Genomic DNA, 23,367 nt, shown 5'->3' with positions numbered 1-23,367 from the left:
ACCACATTATAGTAGTCACAGTTTGGTCTGGAGTCAACCTGAGTGAATTGTGCTTAATACTGGTTGGGAACAATTTGATGGCTCACTGAGTGTCACATTTCTAAACTAATCCAAAGCCTAATGAAGGTGTTGTTCAAAGTAGGGGTGATGATTTCGAACAGCAAAGAGCAGCGGTACTCTCATTAACCTGGTCTAGCAGAGAGAAGGCTTCTGTTTATGATGAACTGTCTACAATTGAAAAGTCTCCTAAAAATCCTCATTATACAGTCATATGGAAAAGTTTGGGAACCCCTCTCAGCCTGCATAATAATTTACTTTCAACAAAAAAGAATAACAGTGGTATGTCTTTCATTTCCTATGAACATCTGAGTACTGGGGTGTTTTCCAAACAAAGATTTTTAGTGAAGCAGTATTTAGTTGTATGAAATTAAATCAAATGTGAAAAACTGGCTGTGTGGGTCCCCTTGTAATTTTGCTGATCTGAATGCATGTCACTGCTCAATACTGATTACTTGCAACACCAAATTAGTTGGATTTTCTCGTTAATCCTTGAACTTCATAGACAGGTGTGTCCGATCATGAGATATAAAGGTATTTAAGGTGGTCAATTGCAAGTTGTGCTTCCCTTTGACTCTCCTCTGAAGAGTGACAGCATGGGATCCTCAAAGCAACTCTCAAAAGATCTGAAAACAAAGATTGTTTAGTATCATCGTTTAGGGGAAGGCTACAAAAAGCTATCTCAGAGGTTAAAAATGTCAGTTTCAACTGTAAGGAATGGAATCAGGAAATGGAAAGCCACAGGCACAGTTGCTGTTAAACTCAGGTCTGGCAGGCCAAGAAAAATACAGGAGCGGCATATGTTCAGGATTGTGAGAATGGTTACAGACAACCCACAAATCACCTCCAAAGACCTGCAAGAACATCTTGCTGCAGATGGTGTATCTGTACATCATTCTACAAGAACATCTGCATGGCAGGGTGATGAGAAAGAAGCCCTTTCTGCACTTGCGTCACAAACAGAGTCGCTTGTTGTATGCAAATGCTCATTTAGACAAGCCAGATTCATTTTGGAACAAAGTGCTTTGGACTGATGAGACAAAAATTGAGCTATTGGGTCATAACAAAAAGCGCTTTGCATGGCGGAAGAAGAACACCACATTCCAAGAAAAACACCGGCTACCTACTGTCAAATTTGGTGGAGGTTCCATCATGCTGTGTGGCTGTGTGGCTAGTTCAGGGACTGGGGCCCTTGTTAAAGTCGAGGCTCAGATGAATTCAACCCAATATCAACAAATTCTTCAGGATAATGTTCAAGCATCAGTCACAAAGTTGAAGTTACGCAGGGGTTGGATATTCCAACAAGACAATGACCCAAAACACAGTTTGAAATCTACAAAGGCATTCATGCAGAGGGAGAAGTACAATGTTCTGGAATGGCCGTCACAGTCCCCTGACTTGAATATCATCGTAAATCTATGGGATGATTTGAAGCAGGCTGTTCATGCACGGCAGCCATCAAATTTAACTGAACTGGAGAGATTTTTATGGAAGAATGGTCAAAAATACCTCCATCCAGAATCCAGACACTCATCAAAGGCTATATAGGAGGCTCAATTAAGTATTGATGTAATATCTCTGTTGGGGTGCCCAAATTTATGCACCTAATTTTTTATGATGCATAATCATAATCCAATAAACTTAATGTCACTGCTGAAATACTACTGTTTCCATAAGGCATGTCATATATTAAAAGGAAGTTGCTACTTTGAAAGCTCAGCCAATGATAAACAAAAATCCAAAGAATTAAGAGGGGTTCCCAAACTTTTTCATATCACTGTATACGTAAATGTATGTCATGTGTGCAGAGAACACATTAAAAGTTTTAAAAATAAACCTAATCTATTTTAAAAATAAACATAACCTAATGCAAGAGAAAAACCTCTTTGTAGCATGAGATTACACACTAGCATTTGACGGTATCAATGGACGAATGGTAAATGTGAACGATACAACATCACAGGTGCTGTGTGTGTTCTCTAGTGTAGGAGTCAATGTAAACTTTGAAGAATTGGCAGCTATTCTTGTGAAAATATGAACTGCAAACTATGCATTTGAAGTAATCGGTGTGTCACACTCTGTCAAAAGGACAGCCATTAACAGAGCTGATAATGAGGAGATGCAGATTTCAGTACTCAAAACCCCTGAATCAACAAGTCTGCCTAACAACACAACTAGATTCACAGGTGAGGCTGCACAACATCCACCTTTGAATCCAAGGTCACGTCTAAACGATTAACTAAAGAAACTTAACATTACTGTCTAATTGGAAATGCAAGCATGACATGACAAAATAGCAACAGCATTTCAACACGTTGTATATCTATTGACCACAAAGCTTATCTAAACTGTATTTGCTGTTGTTATGTTATATGATGCAGTATTCAAAATGACAGAAAGCTATTGTAGCATACAGAGACACTTCTCAAATGTGTAGAGCCCAGCAGCTGTGGTGGTCTACGTATCTGTGTCTGTCCACTATTGCAGTGCTTATTACAACATGCAAATGAATTTTTAAGCTTCAGTTACCTCGTGCTTCTGAGCTCCTGAATTGATAACAGCAATTTTAGCTTTTTATTTTCTCTCAGAATCAGGTTTTTTGTTCAGTTTCTTTTGTTCTCTCCCTTAAACCTCGTGCAGCTGCTTGAAACACATGGTGTGGAGCAATCAGGGGCAATTGCTTTCAGTAAGAATTCCAATTTTCCACAAATATGTGTTAGTGAAGTTGAGTATAACTGAACTCCGTAAAAGTGAATGTTAGTGTTTGAGTAAAGTCATCAGCCAACAACCCATCCACGTTGTGAATTGTTTGTGACCTGTATGGAATATAAATAGGTGATCAACAGGTGAGGCTAAAGTGCCATTCAGTTTCAAGAGGAAGAATGTGGAAATTAGGCTGTTTTCAGTATTATGCTATTTCCTAATGGCCTATTCTTCTTTTCAGTAGTATAGTCCTTTTGCTCAATTCTTTAAAAGAAAAGGCTTATTTATGAGATATGTTGGTGAAACTCATGTACCACGCCCCCTCCCCAATTCGAGGACAATAAGCTTTGTGCTGTGTTTTCTGTTTTAATTGTTATGCCCAGTATCTTTCTTTTAGCTGCCTCAGCATTCCAGAAAACTTTTATTGTCTCTCACACTGCAAACAGGGCATGCAGGCCTTTGACCTGATTTCCTCAGATGGGGAATTTTTTTTTTTTTTCCCATGGGTTTTTTCTGTTAATTTTGCATGGTCATATTAGACTGTTTAAAATAAGCAGTTTTGTTTCATTCTTACAGATATTATATAGTTAGTGTTTGCTGGCAACTTATTTGTGAATAGAGTTATATTAGAAATATGATGAAGCTGAGACATCTTATGCCACATCACTCTCAGCCTTTAAAACAGGGAAGAACAGACACCATTTTAGCTTAGCAATACTGGCCATAAGCCACAGGAGATGGGAAAATCAGTATTGTCATAGACTGGGATCAGAACGGAATGATGTACCTTGTGATGACCACTGAAATGACCATAATATAAGACAATGGCCTGGATGGCTCTCAGTGTGCTTTGCAGATTTCACAGAAGAGGCTGGCAGCCAGTTGGTCCAAGTACACCAAACTGATTTTGACTACAGGTGCCCTGAGGTTTATTTTGTTCCAAATGTTATACCTTTAGAATTAAAGCTTTCCTCTGGTCCTTTGAAGCTAGCTTTAGACATACTTAAACACATATGCTTTAAACTGGTACATGTGTGTTATGCACTGCACTGTCACGCATACTTGACTGGTTACTGCCTTGATCCTGATCTTGCGAAAATAGTCTACCTCCCCACAACACTAAAGCTAGACTCAGCAGGTACAAGAAAATGGATGGTTACAGAGATTTCTGTTCATAGAACTATGAGGCAATCTTGGAGGCTTTTGGTAGCCTCTTGAACTTGACGCTGTCAATAGTCATGACTGGGATGGGCATGGCAGATGAGGACAAAACACACCAAGCAAGGGGATGGTAAAAAATGCAAGTGCTTTTATTATTACAAAAATCCACAAAACAAGTGTCCCATAGTGCAGTGCTCGAAAAATGTTCAATAAATAAATAATCCATAAATAAGTGAACGGTAGAGGTTAAACTCAATAAAAAGAAAAATCTGTTAAAACCTAGGTTAAAACAACACAGTGCAGGAAACTCATTTTATAATCCATAAGCGCTGGTGCCTTCCATTAAAACTGACATCTCTCCAGCTTATCCTATCCAGACCTCGCAGTCTAGTGAGATGTCAACCAGCAGGTGCAGATACTTCATCCAGCCCGTGTCCCCGCAACCAATCCCAAGGTGTCCGCGGGCAACCATCAAGTCCTGCTCTGCCTGAACTGCTGCCAGTCCAGGCTCCACCCCTACCATCTCAAAGGCTCCTCTCGGCGAGAGCTCCTCCAGAGCATAATGGTCACTCCTGTGCCCAAAAACGCTCAACAGGAGTGACCCACAACCCCCTCCTGAGTGATGGCCACTCGCTTCTCCTTGGGGCTCTACTCCCGTCCACCTGCTTCCACTCTGTCCATCGGCTTATTTCCTCTCTCTTTCTCCTGCCTGCTTCTTCCCCTGTCTTTTAACCTCTTCTTTTTTTTTCTTTTTTCCTCTTTTCTTTTTTACACTCCCTTTTTTGGCTTGGGAACTGTTGCAGGTGCAATCACATGATTACCAGCCCGGGGTGATAAAGCAATCAGACTGCTTGCACGTGCTGGAAAGGCAACACATGGACGGCTGACCACCTCACACCAACCTGGAGATGAAGCATCTTCACGGCAGATCGCTCACACCTACTCCACTCCCCAGCACGAGCGAGTTCAGTATTATTAAAACGGCCAGTTTTTCTGAGCTGCGGACCTGCTATACCACAGTTGAACACTAGCATTGTTGTCTCAGAGTACTTAGGTTCTTCTTTAATTCCTGTAATGGATTGACATCCATCCAGTGTTGGTCTCAAGCCTTATGCAGAATCCTACTGTAATAAGCTCCAGCAACTCTTTGATGGAAAATAGGTTCACGAAATAGAAGGATGAATATGATTCTGTATGTTTTGTGAGTGCCACATGTGATGAACAGGCTTTCCTACCAGGAGAGGGGAAGGTTCCTTACCTGGATGGGAGGACACAACTGGATGGACAGGAATCCCGACCGAGAGAAAGAAAGGTGACTTACCCGAGCCAAGTGGATGTATGGACATCCCAGTCAAAGGAGGGGACAATTCCTTACTCAAATCTGAAGCCAAAAGCAAATGGACAGGCACCGTGACCAGGCACAAGAACACCTTCCCTGGCCAGGATAGAAGAACAGGACAGGGAAGGACTGTCTCTGGGGGGTGTTAATTCCCCCAGTCACTAGATGGCAGTAGCACTCATTTGGGAACTAGCAGGGAATGCCGGGAGTTGTAGTCCAGCAGTGCAGTCCTGCTGGACTCCGTTGGCACTGCAGGGAGAGGTACTCTCTTATTATGTGGGACTTCTATGTGACCTGGAAGTACTTCCATGGGGCAGTGACCCTGGCACCGGAAGTACTCCCGGGTCCTCAATAAAAGGGACTGCACTCCCTTGTCCAGTGAGTCGGAGTTGGGAGGAAGGAAAACAACACTCAACAGGAGGAGGGCAATGTGGTGGAGAGAGGAGAGGTGATTACGGGAGAGAAAACCTTTGCTTTGTGCTTTACTGAGGTATCTTTGTATAATAAAAAACCCTTTACTTGAACCCAGGACTGTATTTGTGTCTTCATGTTTGGGGTCTGAGGCTCACTGGTGCACCGTTTCCATCACAATTTCTATAATGATTCCATCTGTCAACTTCATGACCAACATATTTCAGGACAGGGCTGCAACGAGGTGGAGGCTTTCCCTTCTTCACTGGATGTAATACAGGCACAAAAAATTGATGTGATGTTAATCCTTCTCAAAAGGAGCACTCACAGACATCCAAACTTACTGATAACAGGACAATTTCTATTAACCTAGGATGTGTTAGGAACTGACAATATGCCTGTACTAGGTATAATTTTTTGGAAGAGAAGAGAAAAGGTGTTTAAATGGGCAAGGTAGGAGTCAGTAACCAGAAGGACCAACTAAAGGGCAAACTACATTTTTTGAAGCAAGAGATAATCATAGTCAAAAATACTAAATAGGTTCCAGGAACCAAGCTAACCAAGAAACAAGCCCTGACTAAAAAGACATTAAGTCACACACAGAATTTGTTTTTCCTTTTGAAATCTCAAGGCTTGGATAACAATCATGTCATTGTTAACCAGTAACAATATCACGTTTTGCAATGTCAGTCACATGATGGCAACCAGTAAACAAGATGGCTGCCATAATATGGAAACAGAGCAAAATGAAAAACAAATGACATCAGAGTAATGTCACTGACAAAAATAACTAAATAGAAAAAAACCAAAATAATAACTAAAAATGATAAGATTCTGTATGTCTTTCAAATTTGATAGGAAAACTACAAAATCCAAAGTAAAAAACAAAGCAATACATGGTGAACATGCAAGTTTTCAGAATTCTAGAGCTATTAGGCAGCACCCATTACTATTGCACCACCATACCACACCACTCCTCAACCACATTTATTTAAATATTGTGTTTTAGAGCTTATATTTCTGTGTTTAGTTAATAATTTGCTTTTGATGTTATGTGCTTTCTATTAACTCATGAGAGCTGCACACATTAATTCCACTGCTTTTATTCTAACAGGACAATGGCCCAGGCTCATTATTTTGTCTCAGTATTTTCTTGAGTGAGTTGTTGTGTATTGATTTGCTTTGCAAAACTTTAAAACTTAGCTTTGACAAGACAGCTGGATCCATTACTTTCAAAAGTGTGCATTAATTAGATTCAGACTGTCAGTATCCTGAAATTTTGTTCTTTAGTTCATTTTCTGTTCTGTGCTAAATATTTATTTTATCTGTGGTTCTTTTTCAACCTTTTACAAAATCCAGTATAAAAGTACAGTACCGTAAGTGTTAAGAAGATGTTTAAAAGAAACAGGTGAGGTGCAGTCTTTGGGTATTGAGCTTGACAACACGGATACATGAGAGTGACAGGCACGGGAATACATTTAGCTGCCATAGTCTTTCTGACAAAGCCTGGCCTCTCTGCCAGTGAAATCCCGGTGTGTATTTCTAACTGCCTATGTACAGCTTTCACACAGCAACATCTCACCTGTTTTAAAGTACATTCAAGGTTGACATGTATAAGTTACAACATAAGTTAAAACACAAAGCATCATTGATTTAATATTAATAAAAACATAAATTTGGTCAGAAATCCAAGATTAAATCATGAACTACACGTCTTTTTTTATTTGAATGAATCTCTTTATATTACGTGAGTATTCACGGGGCAATAACTCTTAATTGAGATTACTTTAACATGCACAGTTGTTGAAAACTATTAACTGCCTCCTTAAGAAATGTCATTTGTAGAATAACTTTTTTAAACTTAAATGCAAATTAAATATACTGCATCTGTCAGTCTATAGTAATAGTAGAGGTCATGTTTGATGAATATTGTTGTGATACCTAGGATGCCTGTGGAGCCTTCTGACTCCACTAACAGTAGATTCAAAAAGTATTCAGATGCTTTTACATTCTGTACACTTTTTTGTGTTCCGAGATTTCATTTTAAATTAAACATTTGCCATTTTTGCCTACCAATCTACACACAATAGCCCATAATAACAAAGTGAAATCATGTTTTCAGAATGGTCTGCAAATATATTAAAAATCAAAAAATTAAATCTACAAAACAAGAAAGCGTCCAGAAAATGAAGGGGTCTGAATACTTTCTGAATCTACTGTAAATACATAACTTCTCAAATCTACTTAAACCACTTCAGCATCATGGGAGGCTGGAGCACATCCCAACAGCTTCAGGCACAAGTCAGAAGCCAGTCACCAGTCCACCACTGAGCCTACTAATGCACACAACCACTTTAGAATCGGCAATCAGTCTAGCATGCATGTCTTCAGAGAAACTGGACAGAAAACAAAGTACTAGGAGAAACCTACACAAAAGCACAGGGAGATTTTCAGAATTCACACAGAGAATGAGCAACTGTAGAATTTAATCACAGGATGCTGGATTCAATGAAGCAGTAGTGAAAACCACGTCACCTTGACCCTTCTTGGGTTTGAATTATTTTTCAATTAATATTATTGTCCTTTGTTGTTACCATATAAATGTTGCTATATAAAACAAAGGCTAACTGATTGTCAAAACAGAATCCAGCCCCCCGAAATCCTGAACTGGATTAAACAGGTTGCCAAATTGATGGATAGCTGGATGGATGACTGAAACATTTCGTTCACATCCTTGGATTGTTTTTGACTTATATTACATCGGAAATGTGTAGCAGGCCACTATTTTTCAAGTTCTGATGTGATTGCAGTTTTAATGAATGGCTTAGCAGTCAGTCCATTTACAAAGCCCTCTAACTGGATAGCTTATTTTAACAATTGTAAAAAATTTGTTTAGTGGTGATTTTGTGGGGAGTTGAACTGGGACATATTCTTGCCTGTCCCACAAGGATTCATATTTCAATTCTGAAACAGTCGTCTTGAGTGAGAGTAAAATAATATCTTGTCCAGATCCCACAGTGTGAACCTTCTTGCACTTTGGAAAAGCCAATAAGGAGTTGGGCATGCAAAGTATGTAGAGCATGGACACAGTCGCTCTGGCTCAGAAGCATTTCAACTCTTGCCTGCATCAGCACCTATGGGTGAAGAGTCTGAAGACAAGCGTTAGTTATTGCATTGCTTTCAATAATCCATTTTAGGGGAACATGTTCAAATTGTCAATTTGATTTTAACTGGATTTAATAATTTGTTTTTATAAAGCTTATCTCCATCAAAATGAGGGAAACTGTATTTCTATATTATCAAAATGAATATTGTTCCTCATTTTATTTTCTGTCATTCCCATATTTTTCATCTCTCTTCAAGTCAAATATTGGTCTGTGGGCAAATCCTTCCTTTATTACTTTAGTTTACTTTTGGTGGAATACAAAAAGATCTGCTATCAAGCAGGATCTGTATCTGTATCAGGCAGGATGTTCTTTGCCATTTACCTTCTGTCTGATTTGGTGTAGGATTATCTCTTCTATCAATTCATCATTTTCACTTCCTATTGAATGTTATATAATTGTCACCTGTTCTCTGTTTTTTCCTTCATCTCCCTGAAACTGAAATTACAACACCTTAACTTTGGTTCTCTTATTTCCAACTAGCTGTCCTACCTATCTAAGACAAGTTGAAGTCTAAGTAATTAACATAGACCTTAGCAGTAACATTTGCAGTGCACCTTGCAATGCATATGTTTCTGTTATATATATGTCATTTGATATGCCGTTGATATCATTTGATGCACCTTTTGATATGCCATGTGTTTGTGATCCATCATCTATTGGAATGACAAATGAAATGCATTTAAAACATTTTTGTGATTGTTTTAGTTTGGGAAAATGGTTCAAAGGTTTTAACAAAATAAGCAGGCAAGAATCAGAGAGGAAAGGTCCAATACTTCAATTGTTTACTTGTTCAAATATAATATCAGTTACATACAATATAATAGCAATATACATGCAGATATAGGAATTGTACTATTGACAAAGATATATGATTTATACTATTGACTTACAGTAATACAGATATGTGAATTATACTATTGACTTACAGTAATACAGATATGTGAATTATACTATACTTACAGTAATATCAAAAGACCCAGAGCCATCATCCTAGACCAGTAGACTGGGGGAGCCCGCGTGTCAGTCTCGTCAGAGGATCAACTCGTGAGCCTGGTCCAATACCGGGCGGTGTGCACGTTCCCCACGGTTGAGCTTCCAAAGAAACTGAGGGCGGAACCTTCCCTTATATACTAATTGAGTGTCCTTGCCCAAAATGGCTTACGTGTAAGCAGTGTATACAGAAGTGATCAGTTTCTGCACACATCTTCCCACGGGACAACTTATGTGTTATCTCTACTAAGCCTAAAACAACCCTTCTTAGAGACATCAAAACAACTTACAGAAAAACATCTTGCATTAATTAACCTTTCCCTAAAACATTCTGAAACCCTTTATGAGAAAGAAGTTTTTGCACATTCTTTCGCTATCATCCCAAACATTCCAATCTTTGCAGCTGGTTTTGCACTGAAGCGACCAACCCCCTCTTACTTCTTTATTTTATCCCTTCTCCTGTTACAGAGAAAACCTTTTTATTACAATCGGTCCCTCGCTCAGCGCAAAATCAGCAACCTTGTCTGTCGTGCTCTATTATTAATTCGTTTTAAAACACAAAACACATAGCAATTAAATATAGTCATTAAAGCAATAATAATAATAAGCAGCACCAAAGGGTGTCCGTGTGCAACAACAGGTAAAACGTGATATCTACACAAGGTTATCATAGTGGTAACATTATATTGAAACCAATACCCATTACATATTGTATCATTACACCTAATATATTCAGGTTTAACTGTTAACCATAAGCTACTGCTAATGTTCCATATATCTTGCCATATTTGCATATTATTAGTCCTTAAAGCCATTTGCATGTTATTTTTCTGTATCTGTGCTTGTAATATGTTAAAAGTGCATACAGTCCAGTTCATGAAAGTTGACACATTTAGCCATCGAGTGTCATTGCTAGCCGTGATTATCCAATCTGAAGCGCGTTGTTCCCAGTTTACTGTTTGCTGATGAGAGACCATGGACTGAGGTAACCACCTAGCCATTTGGTCTGCCACTTTGTGAGTATGTCGTCCCACATTCTCAAGCTTGTTTGCAGTTATTTCATTATCTACGGTGTTTAAAGTTCCTAGGGTGGTGCCAACCCCTCCTAAGAAAGTGTCATACCATGCCCGTTTAGCACGCTTACACTGTGGCAACAGTGGAAACGTCACTTGCCATGTAACCTTAGTCCTTTTTGCTGTCATAGAAACAAGTTTACATGTGTCAATTATTGGTTCTACATGTGACTGTCTCGTTATGGGGGTTCTAGCCCACACGGCTATAGCAAGCATTGGTATAGTCCTGTTAATAATTTCAGTTGCATTGATCCAGCCAATGGGCCCAGTCTTATTAGAGGTGTATTCGCTTGATGTTGCATTGTCCTCGCACTGTACCTTGGAGCCGTTCCAGGGCCCCATACACCAAGTTACTTTCGACGTCCAGGTAATATTTAAGTTTTCAGAGCACTCAATCAGATACTTCTGTGGTTTTACCCCCGGCACCTTCAAGTTCGAGGAGTAGATGGTGCACCCGTCACCAGTCGTAATGTTGAGGACATTGCAAGACTGATTCTCCAGACACGTGGTGTTCTCCTGACGTCTGGGCTTAGTGGAATCGTTCCACCACCATCGGACCGGAGTCGTCTCCGTTGCCTCACCTCCTAATGTGGTGGCTCCTACTTCATTCAGAACACCCCCAATTCTGTAAAACAAGAACACAGCATGTTGCACCCACTCCTCACTCCCGTCTATAGCAGTGTTTTACAGGAACATTTACCCATGCTTCTTCTCCATTGTATAGAACAGTTACAATCAAATCCTGTCCCATTGCGATGATTTCTGCCGGGCGGGGTGGTTCATGGGGTTGTTTAACCCACACCTTCACCCCGTTAACCAATTTAGGAGCATCTGTTGATCCAAATCCCCCCACATTCCGGCCAGTCTTAACTACTGGTGCAGTACTTTCCTGCACTTTTCCCATGTGAACTGGTATTATTAACAAGTGCGCTATTCGATCTCCCTTAGTCAATTTGATTGGATCCCCCATTGAGGATTGTAACAGAACTTTGACGGTCCCTTGGTAATCTGCGTCGATTACGCCTGTTAGCACAGTGACTCCCTTTAGCGCCAGACTTGATCTTGGGCATACATGCCCGTAGTGTCCCTTCGGGATTTTCACCCCTTTGTTTTACATGCTGAGCTCCAAAAACTGGATGGTAAGCCACTGCCTTTCATTTACTTATTCCCCAATATGAATGTGCTGCTTGAAACACCAATAAGTTTTTTCATTCCAACTAACTGCTAAAATGGCCATTCCATTAATTCAAATGCAGTACTTTCAAAAGCTTTCATATACAAACACGTGCTTTGCTTTCATCTCCTCTATTTCTTTCTTTAATTCACTTAGTTTTCAGTCACATTATTCAACTCATGCCCTGCAGTCTACAATGGCTATACAAATCCACCAGTTTCTCCACATTCAATGTCTAAATCAAATCTTACTTAGCACTGGTTACTTTTACAAAAAGTTATGAATTAACTATTGGTATAACATTTTTAAACCTCAGAATTATACAGAGAATGCAGTGCAGTAGAGAATAAATGGAAGAAAACATTCTTACTCTTTTCCTTTTCTTTCAGTCCTCTGTTTTAACTTGCAATTTGGCATTGGCTGTTTTTATACTGCCACATGCCATTTTTCATACCAATTATTGCATTTAAACAAATGCACACCATATTGTCACTTACACTTTCCTTCATTACTACATACAAGTAACCCTCACATTATAGCAGCTTTACTTGTAAACTGACGTCTCCAATATACATATTGTTTTCTCTGCAGCAATAATCAACACAGGGGCTTTGAAAGGAGTGCTCCCAATAACCAGCTTAAGTTCTACTGCTGTTCCTCAGGGTCAAAAGACCCCGAAATCAAAGCACACACTTTAACACTGAGCGGTCGTTGTTTAATCCGTATGGCATTCTCCTTATGCATCGCTACGTGTACTGCTAGCTGCTCGTGACTTTTTAGCCAGGTATTACTCCTCTCTCTTGCTTTCCCATCTATTTGCTTTATAATTATTAACCATACACAATCTGTCTGACCAGCAGACAAGTGTAGGTTTTCTGTTTCAGCCGCCTTTGCCTCCACTTGATGCAGAGACGGCTTATCTGCGTCTTTGACTAGCTCGGCTGCTGCAGCTGACTCCGCCCTCCTCGAGGAAAGCACAACGGCCTCCGATTCGACTCTCTCTATCGCTACTGCTACGGTTAACGTTGCCGTTAAAGTTTCTGTTGCAACTACTGCTGTCTCCATTTTTAGCGAAGAAAACACAGCTGTAAAAGCTGATTCTACCGTACACCTAAAAAACTTCAGAAATGCTGTTGATGCACGCTGACATTTGCAGGCTGTATGCCAGCATGCGATTACAGCATATTTGCCACCTGTGGACGATCCATCCCTATTATATACTCTTTCACTGGGGTGATTAGTACGGGGTAGGGTCTCACGGGCAACTGACCAATTTGTAACATCACCGTCACCTGAGTGGCAGGGATGTCCGTTCCCCCAATCCCCTGCACTGTCAATCGTTTCCCCTTGAATTTAGATGGATTCCCATATATTAAAGTGGCCTCCGCACCCGTATCGATGAGAGCCTTTACTATTTGTTTGTTTTTATTTTCCCAATGTATCGTTACCGGTACAAAAGGTCGAATGTCCGCATCATGCCAATTTAGGGCTCTCACCTGTGCTTGGCCCCATCCCTAACAATCTCGTGCTGCGCGTTCTAATTCTTCAACGGGATATAAAGTCCTTCCTTTATTTTTCCCTTTCCCTTTAGCTTTTTTCCCTCCTTTCTTATGCTTACTCTTGCGTCGGTTTTTCTCCCTATCTTCCTCCTCCTCTTCCTCCGAGGAGCTCTCGGAAGATGAAGAGGGGCCAGTTTCATCACGCTTTTTGCTCAATTTCTCCCACTCAGCAAAGGTAAGAACTTCGTCATGCTTTTTACTTAATTTTTCCCATTCTGCAAAGGTAAGGAGTGAATGTACTTCCGCCTTTGCCACTCGCTTCTTTATTCCGCCAGACTTATCTATAAGTCCTTTTTTCTTTGCCCTGTCCAGGAGCAGTCCTGTAGGCTGTCCATCTATCTCCTCCTTAGGGACCTTAGCATTAATTAACGCTCCCCATAACTCCTTCCTATTCACTCCCCCTGTTCTACAGGCGCTATTCCTTGATGTAGCCCCAGTGGGTTGTGTTGCAGCTGTCCCTGGCGGGGCTCCTCCCCACTCCCCCAGGTCACCTAAATCCCGTAATTTAGTCACAACCTCCCCCACTCCTGCACCTACCTCATTCAGTAAAAGAGTCATTATTATTCCTTTCAAACTAGCAGGGGCTGTTCTTATCAGGACGGTCCTGGCCATAGATGTAAATGGGAACACATCTAACTGATCCGCTTGGCCCGCTACCACGGCGTCCCTCATTGCCAATTCTCTAACCACTCGAATCGCCTGCTGCAAAGTCGTCCATGGTTTTACTTCAGGCCAATTCTGTGGGTGTGGATATATTTCATACGCTGCGTTCGCCGCCAGCGCCAGCAACGTGCTGTCCCCTTCTAACTTAGTCAATTCTTGTCTCATTGCTTGTTTAAAACGGGAATCGACAGCATAATCTGTAAATTCAGTACCATCCCCCTTATCCAGTGACACATGCCCGGCTCCTGCATCATGCAAGCGTACAAGCCATGTGTCTACTGGCTCATTTCGCCCTTGTGCATAACGTGATCTAAATCCTTCCCTTTCTTGTGCAGTATAATCTTCGAAAACATCTCCCCTCCTAACATTACCATGTGCGTCAGTAAAAAGTCTGCGACGTGTGACGGGTTTAGCCTGTAAAGGCAGAGGATCAATTACCGACCCTGCATCGGGTCCGTCATCATCCTCATAATCATCATCCCAAATGTTACCATCCCATTTTTCAGGATCCCACTCATGGACATTAGCTGCGGCTACAAACGCTTTAACCTTCGCAACATCCGGTCTGCGCTTCTTTTTCGCATTCACCTTGGCTATGCAAAAGGCTGCCTTTTCCGACATCCCCTCGGCTCTCTGTACCCGCGGCAATAATACAGCTACCTGGGATTCGGCCATTGAGGCCCGCCCTAACGCATCCGCCAAGTCCATTTGCATTTTCTTAATCTCCCTTTCTTTTTCGTCTACCAGACTATCCAGACTTCTAACCGCAGTTAGCAAAACCCACCCCCGCGTCTGCAAGCCCGTTATGGGTTCCTTTACAGACACCTGACATTTCTTAAACATCTCTGATTTCCTTTGCCTCACTTAGTAATTCAATATTTTACCAAATTCCCCAAAATCCTGCAGCGACTACGCCAAAATGTTTTAGTTTGGGAAAATGGTTCAAAGGTTTTAACAAAATAAGCAGGCAAGAATCAGAGAGGAAAGGTCCAATACTTCAATTGTTTACTTGTTCAAATATAATATCAGTTACATACAATATAATAGCAATATACATGCAGATATAGGAATTGTACTATTGACAAAGATATATGATTTATACTATTGACTTACAGTAATACAGATATGTGAATTATACTATTGACTTACAGTAATACAGATATGTGAATTATACTATACTTACAGTAATATCAAAAGACCCAGAGCCATCATCCTAGACCAGTAGACTGGGGGAGCCCGCGTGTCAGTCTCGTCAGAGGATCAACTCGTGAGCCTGGTCCAATACCGGGCGGTGTGCACGTTCCCCACGGTTGAGCTTCCAAAGAAACTGAGGGCGGAACCTTCCCTTATATACTAATTGAGTGTCCTTGCCCAAAATGGCTTACGTGTAAGCAGTGTATACAGAAGTGATCAGTTTCTGCACACATCTTCCCACGGGACAACTTATGTGTTATCTCTACTAAGCCTAAAACAACCCTTCTTAGAGACATCAAAACAACTTACAGAAAAACATCTTGCATTAATTAACCTTTCCCTAAAACATTCTGAAACCCTTTATGAGAAAGAAGTTTTTGCACATTCTTTCGCTATCATCCCAAACATTCCAATCTTTGTAGCTGGTTTTGCACTGAAGCGACCAACCCCCTCTTACTTCTTTATTTTATCCCTTCTCCTGTTACAGAGAAAACCTTTTTATTACAGTGATGCTCCATCTTTTGCAATGATAGAGACATAGCAACTGGACAGACACAGAGACGCCTATTCTTTTATTAAAGTGGATGCTTTTGTGCTTAAGGAATCTTGTGTTTCTGTCTGGGCTGGTGCTAATACATGCCAGTCTTCCAAACTTTGTCACTTTGAATCAGTGGCCACTCCAAATCTTTCTCATACTCTGCCCATCAAGGCTTTTGCACTGTTAAATCATTTTAATGACTCTGAGCTTTAACCTTTTTCCTCCAGTAAAGGTCATTTGTTAATAGTATGGCATTCTGCTATTCTCCTTCTCATCCCTCCCATCCCTTTTTGATTTCTGTTGTTCTTATCTCCCTCTCTGAAGTCTGTCTTTGCCCTATATGCTGCCTTGTGAAAACCTGCCTAGCTACATCTGACACCCCATCCTCTTCTAAATCCAGGAGTATTCTTTATCAGCATTTCAAATATCTGGATTACAGATTTTAGCTTTAGTTGTAATATTTAATTTAGTATTTTTCCCTTCACATAGATGACCAGAATCTCTCTTGTCTTTTTTCCCCACAATGCCTCAGGTATCTGTCTGCTCACAGACAGACAGTTCATCCATCTTATTTGAAAGTGATTAAAAATTCCCCACTATAGTGGACAGCACACCAGTTCAGAATCCCTTCCTCCTTGCTTTTATTCTCATTCTGGTTCTTTGCCCTGTCCATCTTTGGATGAACAGCTTCTGTGGTAGGGTAAAATATAGAGCTGCTTAAGCACCTAAGATCGCAATACTAGTAGCTGATTACAGGAATATTTAATATACACCACTTTCAGTTTCTCAGTGTCTCTCATATTTACAGATGTTTCTGATGTAAGGTAGCCTTCAAATCTTCCTTGATTTCCCACGTTCACAGTTTGCCTGACAATTATGTGGTGACCACAACCTGTGACAAATGAAAAAACAGTGACAAGCTTTTATCAGTATGTTCCACTTCTGTGTTCAACAAAACAGACCTTATTTATTCACATGTTAAATATGTCTTTCAATGTGTCTTCACTGAGCAGATCAGTCCACATTATGATCCATCTTGCTTCCACCTAAAAGCCTCTTTATTAAATAGCAACATGTTGCCATCAGGACAGTGAGGAAGTAAACCCTGGAGGATGAAATGGCTCTGACTGATTTCCTTCAAAGGACAGACTATGGGAAATGAGGTGCAAGTCACATGGGAACTATCTTAAGAGACTCAGTCACTTCATCACAGTCTATATTAACTTCTGTGTTGACCCTATAGTACTCTCAAAAACAGTGTGCAACTCTCCCAAACAATTACTACTATAGAGATAAAAGGTTTACTGAATGATAAGAAGAGAGCATTCAAATCTGGTGACAAAGAGGCTCTAAAAAATGTACAAAGCGGAGCTCACAAAGGGAGCATGTGGTGATAGCGCGTTGCCGCACCCACCGCACGCTGGGGTGCCAGTCCAAAACTGAAAACAAAATCATTTAGAATAACATGGAAGATGTTTGCAATAGACTGGGCATAATTATTGTATTTGAGCAATCCAGGGCTTAGATGGTGGAAGTTAATGTGGACAAAGCTAATGAATGCCCTGAAGCAGTTTTGTTATTTATTTTTCCTTCTGCTGCCACCACCACCACTGATGCCTTCTTCCAATGGCCAGTTCCCATACACCACCTCAACTACATCAGTAAGTCCCTAAACATATTTTAATCCTTCCCCATTAAATGAAAGTGGTTAACAAAACAAAGTGATGTGCTTACCTCTGACCATCAGTACGGTCAGTCCATAACTGATGACCAAGTGAGGAGGCAAATCAGGTGGCTGCATACAGGGAAAGCTGTGGGACTGGTTGGAGTCAGTCCTTGAGATCTTAATGTCTGTGCTGATCAACTTTATGGTGTCCTCTGTTACTGGCTCAGTCCGTGACTAAGAAAAGTGTTGTTGCTATGGAAAACATCCAAAATTCCAAAGAATGCAGGCAAATATTCAATCTAATGACTACAGAGATCAGTGGTCCTAATGTATACAGCAGACTATAAATAATACCAGACCGTGTCATTTGCAGAAGTTCTCAGATAGTTTTGCATCAATGGGGTGCACTGTTGAACAGGATGAGACAGAGAATAAAAGTCAGGTGGACAACTTTAATTCTTGGTGCAAATAAATTGTCTTAAACTTAACATCAGCAAAATCAAGGCACTGGTTATTGATATTCTCCATACTTGCACAATAATCTCTACACTCTTGTCACTATTCAGGGAGTGGATGTGGAGGTGGGGCACTGTTACAAGTCCTTGGGGGTCCATATCAGTGACAAGTCGGACTGATCTTGTAACACAGAGGTACTATATAAGAAATTCCAGAGCAGACTGTTATTCTTAGGAGACTGTGCTCCATTAATGTAGTCAGTGACATCCTTTACTTGTTCTACAACTCTGCCAGTGAGATTTTCTACAATATGTCGGACTCTTCACATCACTTCCTTGATCCTATTCATTAATATTGTGTTCTCTCCTCATAACTTTTTCCTCTTGAATCTCTCTCCTCGACCATTCACCTCTAATTGAAAATCCCATAAATATCTCTCTCTTTCTCCCCTCATCTGATTCTCTGCTTAAAGGTTTCATGGTTGGCATTAAGTGATGTGGGGTCCTTTAAATCCTTGCCAGCCTTCTTCAGTCTTCCATAGTCTAAATATCTACTTGCTTAATAGATCCAAAATAGTTTTTGTCAACAGTTTTTTTCCAAAGAATGAAGGTTCCAATTTTTCAACTAGACTACAACTGTATTATTTTGTTCTTACATCTTTCCGTGTGAAACTTGCCTTCAATTTACTTATATCTTTGTTGCTATCTACTATTAGGAATATGGTTTTCAATATGGCCATTTTAAATGTGATTTTTATCTGCCTGCTCTTGATGACTCAAGTCCAAATGCAAAATTTTGTTCAAATTAAACAAATGTTTAAACATTCATAAAGCTCTTCTCAATGTGTCCTCACTGCCGCTTTTGTAGTTCTGCAGCTTTTAAACTTTACTATTCTCACCGAAGTGAGCGATTTCAGACCCCAGGGTGTTACCTATAGAGTTCCAAATTGCATGCTGCTTCATGTGAATTTGCTTGCATACATAATACACATGACAAACACTGCACAGGCAATAAATTTTAATTTTTATGGCACCATTACAAGGTACTTTACACAAAAAACAAAGATATCTCTCAGAATATGGCTGTTCGCTCTGCATACAACACCATAAAGGAATGTGGCATGCAGTTTCCATCCTGTTTACATATTAATACTTTGTTGTGATTTATCAGCTTAATCTTTACAATGTGGACTGATTTCTATTTGCATTTCCAAATCCGGGAAAATGTCAAATATTTACACTTTCAGTGTTCATTTATGTTATTTTGCGCAGGTGCTTGCTTGAAGAAGCAAAGCCATTTCAAATCTTAATATGGAGAAAGGAGATTAAAAAAAGGTCAGAGTTTAAGGAAGCTGTCAGCCACATTAACAAGTGTAAAGGAGTTTTAGACGGACCTCCTTAATCATCTATCTAATGAAGCTATATAAAGAGGTCCTTCATAAAGTCTTTAACACTAACAAGCATCATAATTTACCACAATACTTTGGGTAAAAAGGCAGATCTCTAGTTTTGTTATTAACTCCCTTTGTAATCAATCAAACAGTTTCTGTCATGCTTCACACATACAATTAGTATGACTCCCACAAGCCACTAAAAGATTACTTGACTTTCACACAAGTCATTTAATCTTACTTATAAGTAATATTCCACGTTATTAGTCATTGTTCTTCTCTGGATCAATTTAGCTTTATTTCTCACGTAAATTTGCAGTATCTAGTTCACTTTGTTTACTTATGGGGCAGCACAAGAGCGTAGTGTTTAATGCTGTGGCCTCACAGATTCACATCATTTGTTCAAATTCCTTGTCCAACAACTGTTTATGTGGAGTTTTCACATTTTCTCCAGTGTTTTACTCTCTAGTTATTCTAGTTTTCCTCTAACATTCAAAATATATGCGTGTTAGTGTTCATTGGCCATTCCAGTTTGTCCCTGTATTAATGTGTGCATGAGTGGGCATATGTGGGCCCTGCATTGCGACTGTTGCTCCATCCAAGGTTGGTTTATGCCTTGCACCAGATACTGCTGGGATAGGCTACAGCTCCTCTACAGCCCTAAATGAGATTAGGCAGGTTTGAGAATGTTATGTGTTTTCGTGCTTTGGATTTAGCATTTCAGATTCAATTTTTTTTGCCTTGACAGTTTTTGTATATGTTGTTACCAATTTCATGCTTAGATACCCCCCACCCTCGATTACATCTGTGACCAAACACATCTTCACTTCAATTGTCTATATCTCAGTTACATATACTTTGCAGAGTCCTACAAATCTGTGAACTCCGTGGGTTGCTAACTAGTAATACCTAAGATAAGTTCAATAAATGATGTTGAAAGGATGTAGCAGGCATGGAACCACCTACTGACATGTTACCATTTAACAGTGATTCAAACTTGTTCGTTTTATAAAAAAAAAAAAAAAAAAAATCATCTTTTTCTTTTCCCTTCTTCTATGTTGCCATTTAAGAAAGACTCCAAATAAGATGAACTACAGAAGACATGGAAAGTTTCACAGGAACAGACAAAACTCCCATGGTTCATTTGTGCTCTCTAACAGGAGGGCCTAGTTATATTAGAAAAATTCATTCATTCGTTTAATCAGTCAAAGATTACTTAACAAGGATATTAGGATAAATACTGTATTTGTCACAAGCATATTAGCCGTGTGCTACAAACCATCACTTCAGTTTTGACTCTCTAACTGCTGAAATGTTTTTACATCTCTCACTAGTCTGTATTAAAATAACAAACAATGTTTATAATAAGAATATTTTAATAAAGAAATCAAATGCTGTTGCTTCTCTGCCAATTATAAACTAAGTAATTTACATGGCATAGCTTACTAGCTTTCTAAGACTGCTATGCCTGTAAATATATATTGAAATCTCAGAAAATGTAAAAAAGGACAATGCAGCACATTCAGTGTGTGCCATAAGAGGTGCCAAACCATATTCCAAGGCACATGATTCCCTACAGATTCCATTTCCAGTCTGTAACACCTAAAACAATAGATGGTTAACCAAAGAACTGCCTGGTGATCTAAACAAAAGGAGGGCCCAGATCTCAATATTTTGAACTCACTGAATTGCAGCTAAACAGGTAAAGCATTTGTGAGCAATTAAAAAATGTTTTTACTTCACTAGCGAGAATCAAACTAGATATGCTAACTGGATGTTTCTAAAAAAAAATATTACATTATTCAATTGTCATGTAAGATGAAATTAGGTTTGGAGATGTTGCCATTATTACAAAACCTTATGCAATGTGGGAATATAAATTATACAGCACAATGAAGGGCATTTAACATGAACATTTTCTAGGTACCGTATTAGAAATATGGCCTGAATAACATTTTGTGTATTTACTAATCATTATGCTTTGTTTATGTTTATGAGAATTGTGCCTGATTACAGTTCTCAGTGTTTTAAATGAGCACAGATGCAAAGACTAAAACTGTGAAGTAAAAGAGGTAAGTAAACTTTTGAGTGTGGAGACAGTGGAGGAGCAGTGGAACAGGTTTAAAAATGTTTTACATATAATGCAGGAAATGGTAACCACAAAATATTGAATTTGTAGGAAATTTAAAAAACAATCTGCAGTGGGTAAATAACAAGATGAAAAAATAAGTTGCAAACAAAAAAAACATTGTATAAGATATATTTGATTAATAACTAATGCTAACTGTAGGGTGTATGCGGGTGTGACAGCAACCTTAAAAAGGATATTAGGGAAGCTAAAAGGCAGTTAGACGGGAATATTGCATATAAGGCAAAAGATTACCCACAGAGATTCTTTCGGTATTTCACTAGTAAAAGAACAGGAAAGAAGGAGGTGAACTGCATCAGGAACAGTAAAAGGGAATTAAAATATACAGGCAATGAAATGACAAATGCTCTAAACTTACATTTTTCTGAGGTTTACACAAGTGAGGAAGTGTATAACCTCCAAGCAGTAGCAGTGACTGCTAAGGAGGTCCTCAGTCATTTAAAAATTCCACAAGGAGAAATACTGCTTAGATTAAATAGGCTGAAATCAAACAAATCACCAAAAACGTTACTGTGTGTGTATACATAAAAGCCCTTGATGCATATTTTTGAAAGTCACTGCAAACTGGGAAAATTCCTAGGGACAGGAAAACAACAAATTTCATTCCATAAAATAAAAAGAATCTATAGGTCATTATGCTTAATGTTCATCAAAAGTAACTTAATGGAAAGAATTATTAAGGAGACGACTGGGCCTCACAGTTAGCATGGGTTCAGTTGGGAGAGGTCATGTTTCACTAATATGCTGGAATTCTAGCAAGCAACAAAATGAAACTATCACAGTGGTCATTTGATATTACTTATCTTGATTTTCAGAAAGCATTTGATAAGGTGCCACATGTGAGGATGGGCATCAAACTAAAAGAAGTGCAAGTTCAGGGTGTAGTGTGTGGATGGGTTGACTAAAACCCAGGAAACAGAGGGTTATGGTGTAAGGAACCTTATCAGAATTGGGTGATGTTAAGGGTGATGTCCCTCAGGGATTAGTGTTGGACCCACTGCTGTCTTTAATGTATATAAATGATCTGGATAGGAATATAAACAACAAGCTGGTTAACTTTGCAGATGATACCAACCTAGACGGATTGGAAGATACTCTGAAATACGTTGAATAAGTACAGAGGGACTTATAGACTTGGAAAGATAACAGTCTTGGGAAGATTTGTGGCAGATGAAATTTAATGTATGTAAATGTAAAGTACTACACATAGGAAGAGGAAATGTTAAACTTGAATACACAATTTTAAGTCTGAACATTGAAAGTGCTGTTTAATTGAAGGATTTAGGAGTCGTAGTGAACCGGTTACTATCAACTTCCAGACAGTGTTCAGACGCCATTAAGAAGACTAAGAGAATATTAGGTTATATTGCATAATGTGTGGAGTATAAGTCACAGGATATTATAACGCACTAGTGAGGTCACACCTGGAGTACTGTGTGCAGTTTTGGCTACAAAAAAAATACAGGAGCGCTTAGAAGAGTCCATTGAAGAGTGGCTAGGCTGATTCCGGTACTGCAGGGGATGAGTTATTGTATGAGGAGAAATTAAAGGAGTTGAATCTTTTCAGATCAGACAAACTGAGATTAAGAGGTAACATGATTGAAGTGTTTAAAATTATAAAAAGAATTAGTACAGTGAATCTAGGCTGTTACATTAAAATGAGTTCAACAAGACATG

The 23,367-nt window shown here is 39.5% G+C and overlaps 1 protein-coding gene across 1 annotated transcript; it reads right to left on the bottom strand.

Annotated features, from left to right (window-relative positions):
* Window positions 1-9,552: 9,552 nt before the first annotated feature.
* On the bottom strand, window positions 9,553-15,954 carry LOC127527619 (uncharacterized). Its single transcript, XM_051926772.1, has 2 exons — window positions 15,481-15,954; window positions 9,553-11,526 (listed from the first exon to the last, which is right to left on the bottom strand). Exons 1-2 carry the CDS (start codon window positions 15,507-15,509, stop codon window positions 10,329-10,331), a joined length of 1,227 nt encoding a protein of 408 aa, XP_051782732.1. The 5' UTR covers window positions 15,510-15,954; the 3' UTR covers window positions 9,553-10,328.
* Between the last annotated feature and the right edge of the window lie 7,413 nt (window positions 15,955-23,367).

Source organism: Erpetoichthys calabaricus, chromosome 4 (genome assembly GCF_900747795.2).
Source record: "Erpetoichthys calabaricus chromosome 4, fErpCal1.3, whole genome shotgun sequence".
Classification (NCBI taxonomy): Eukaryota; Metazoa; Chordata; class Cladistia; order Polypteriformes; family Polypteridae; genus Erpetoichthys; species Erpetoichthys calabaricus.
Note: the sequence above shows the minus strand (reverse complement) of the source record. Positions and strands in the feature narration are given on the sequence as shown.

Coding starts and splice junctions, on each gene's coding strand:
- LOC127527619 (XM_051926772.1), bottom strand. CDS start 15,509: ATGATGGCTCTGGGTCTTTTGATATTACT. Junction 11,527..15,480: donor CTGGGTCTTTTGATATTACT/GTAAGTATAGTA, acceptor CTTGTTTTACAG/AATTGGGGGTGTTCTGAATG.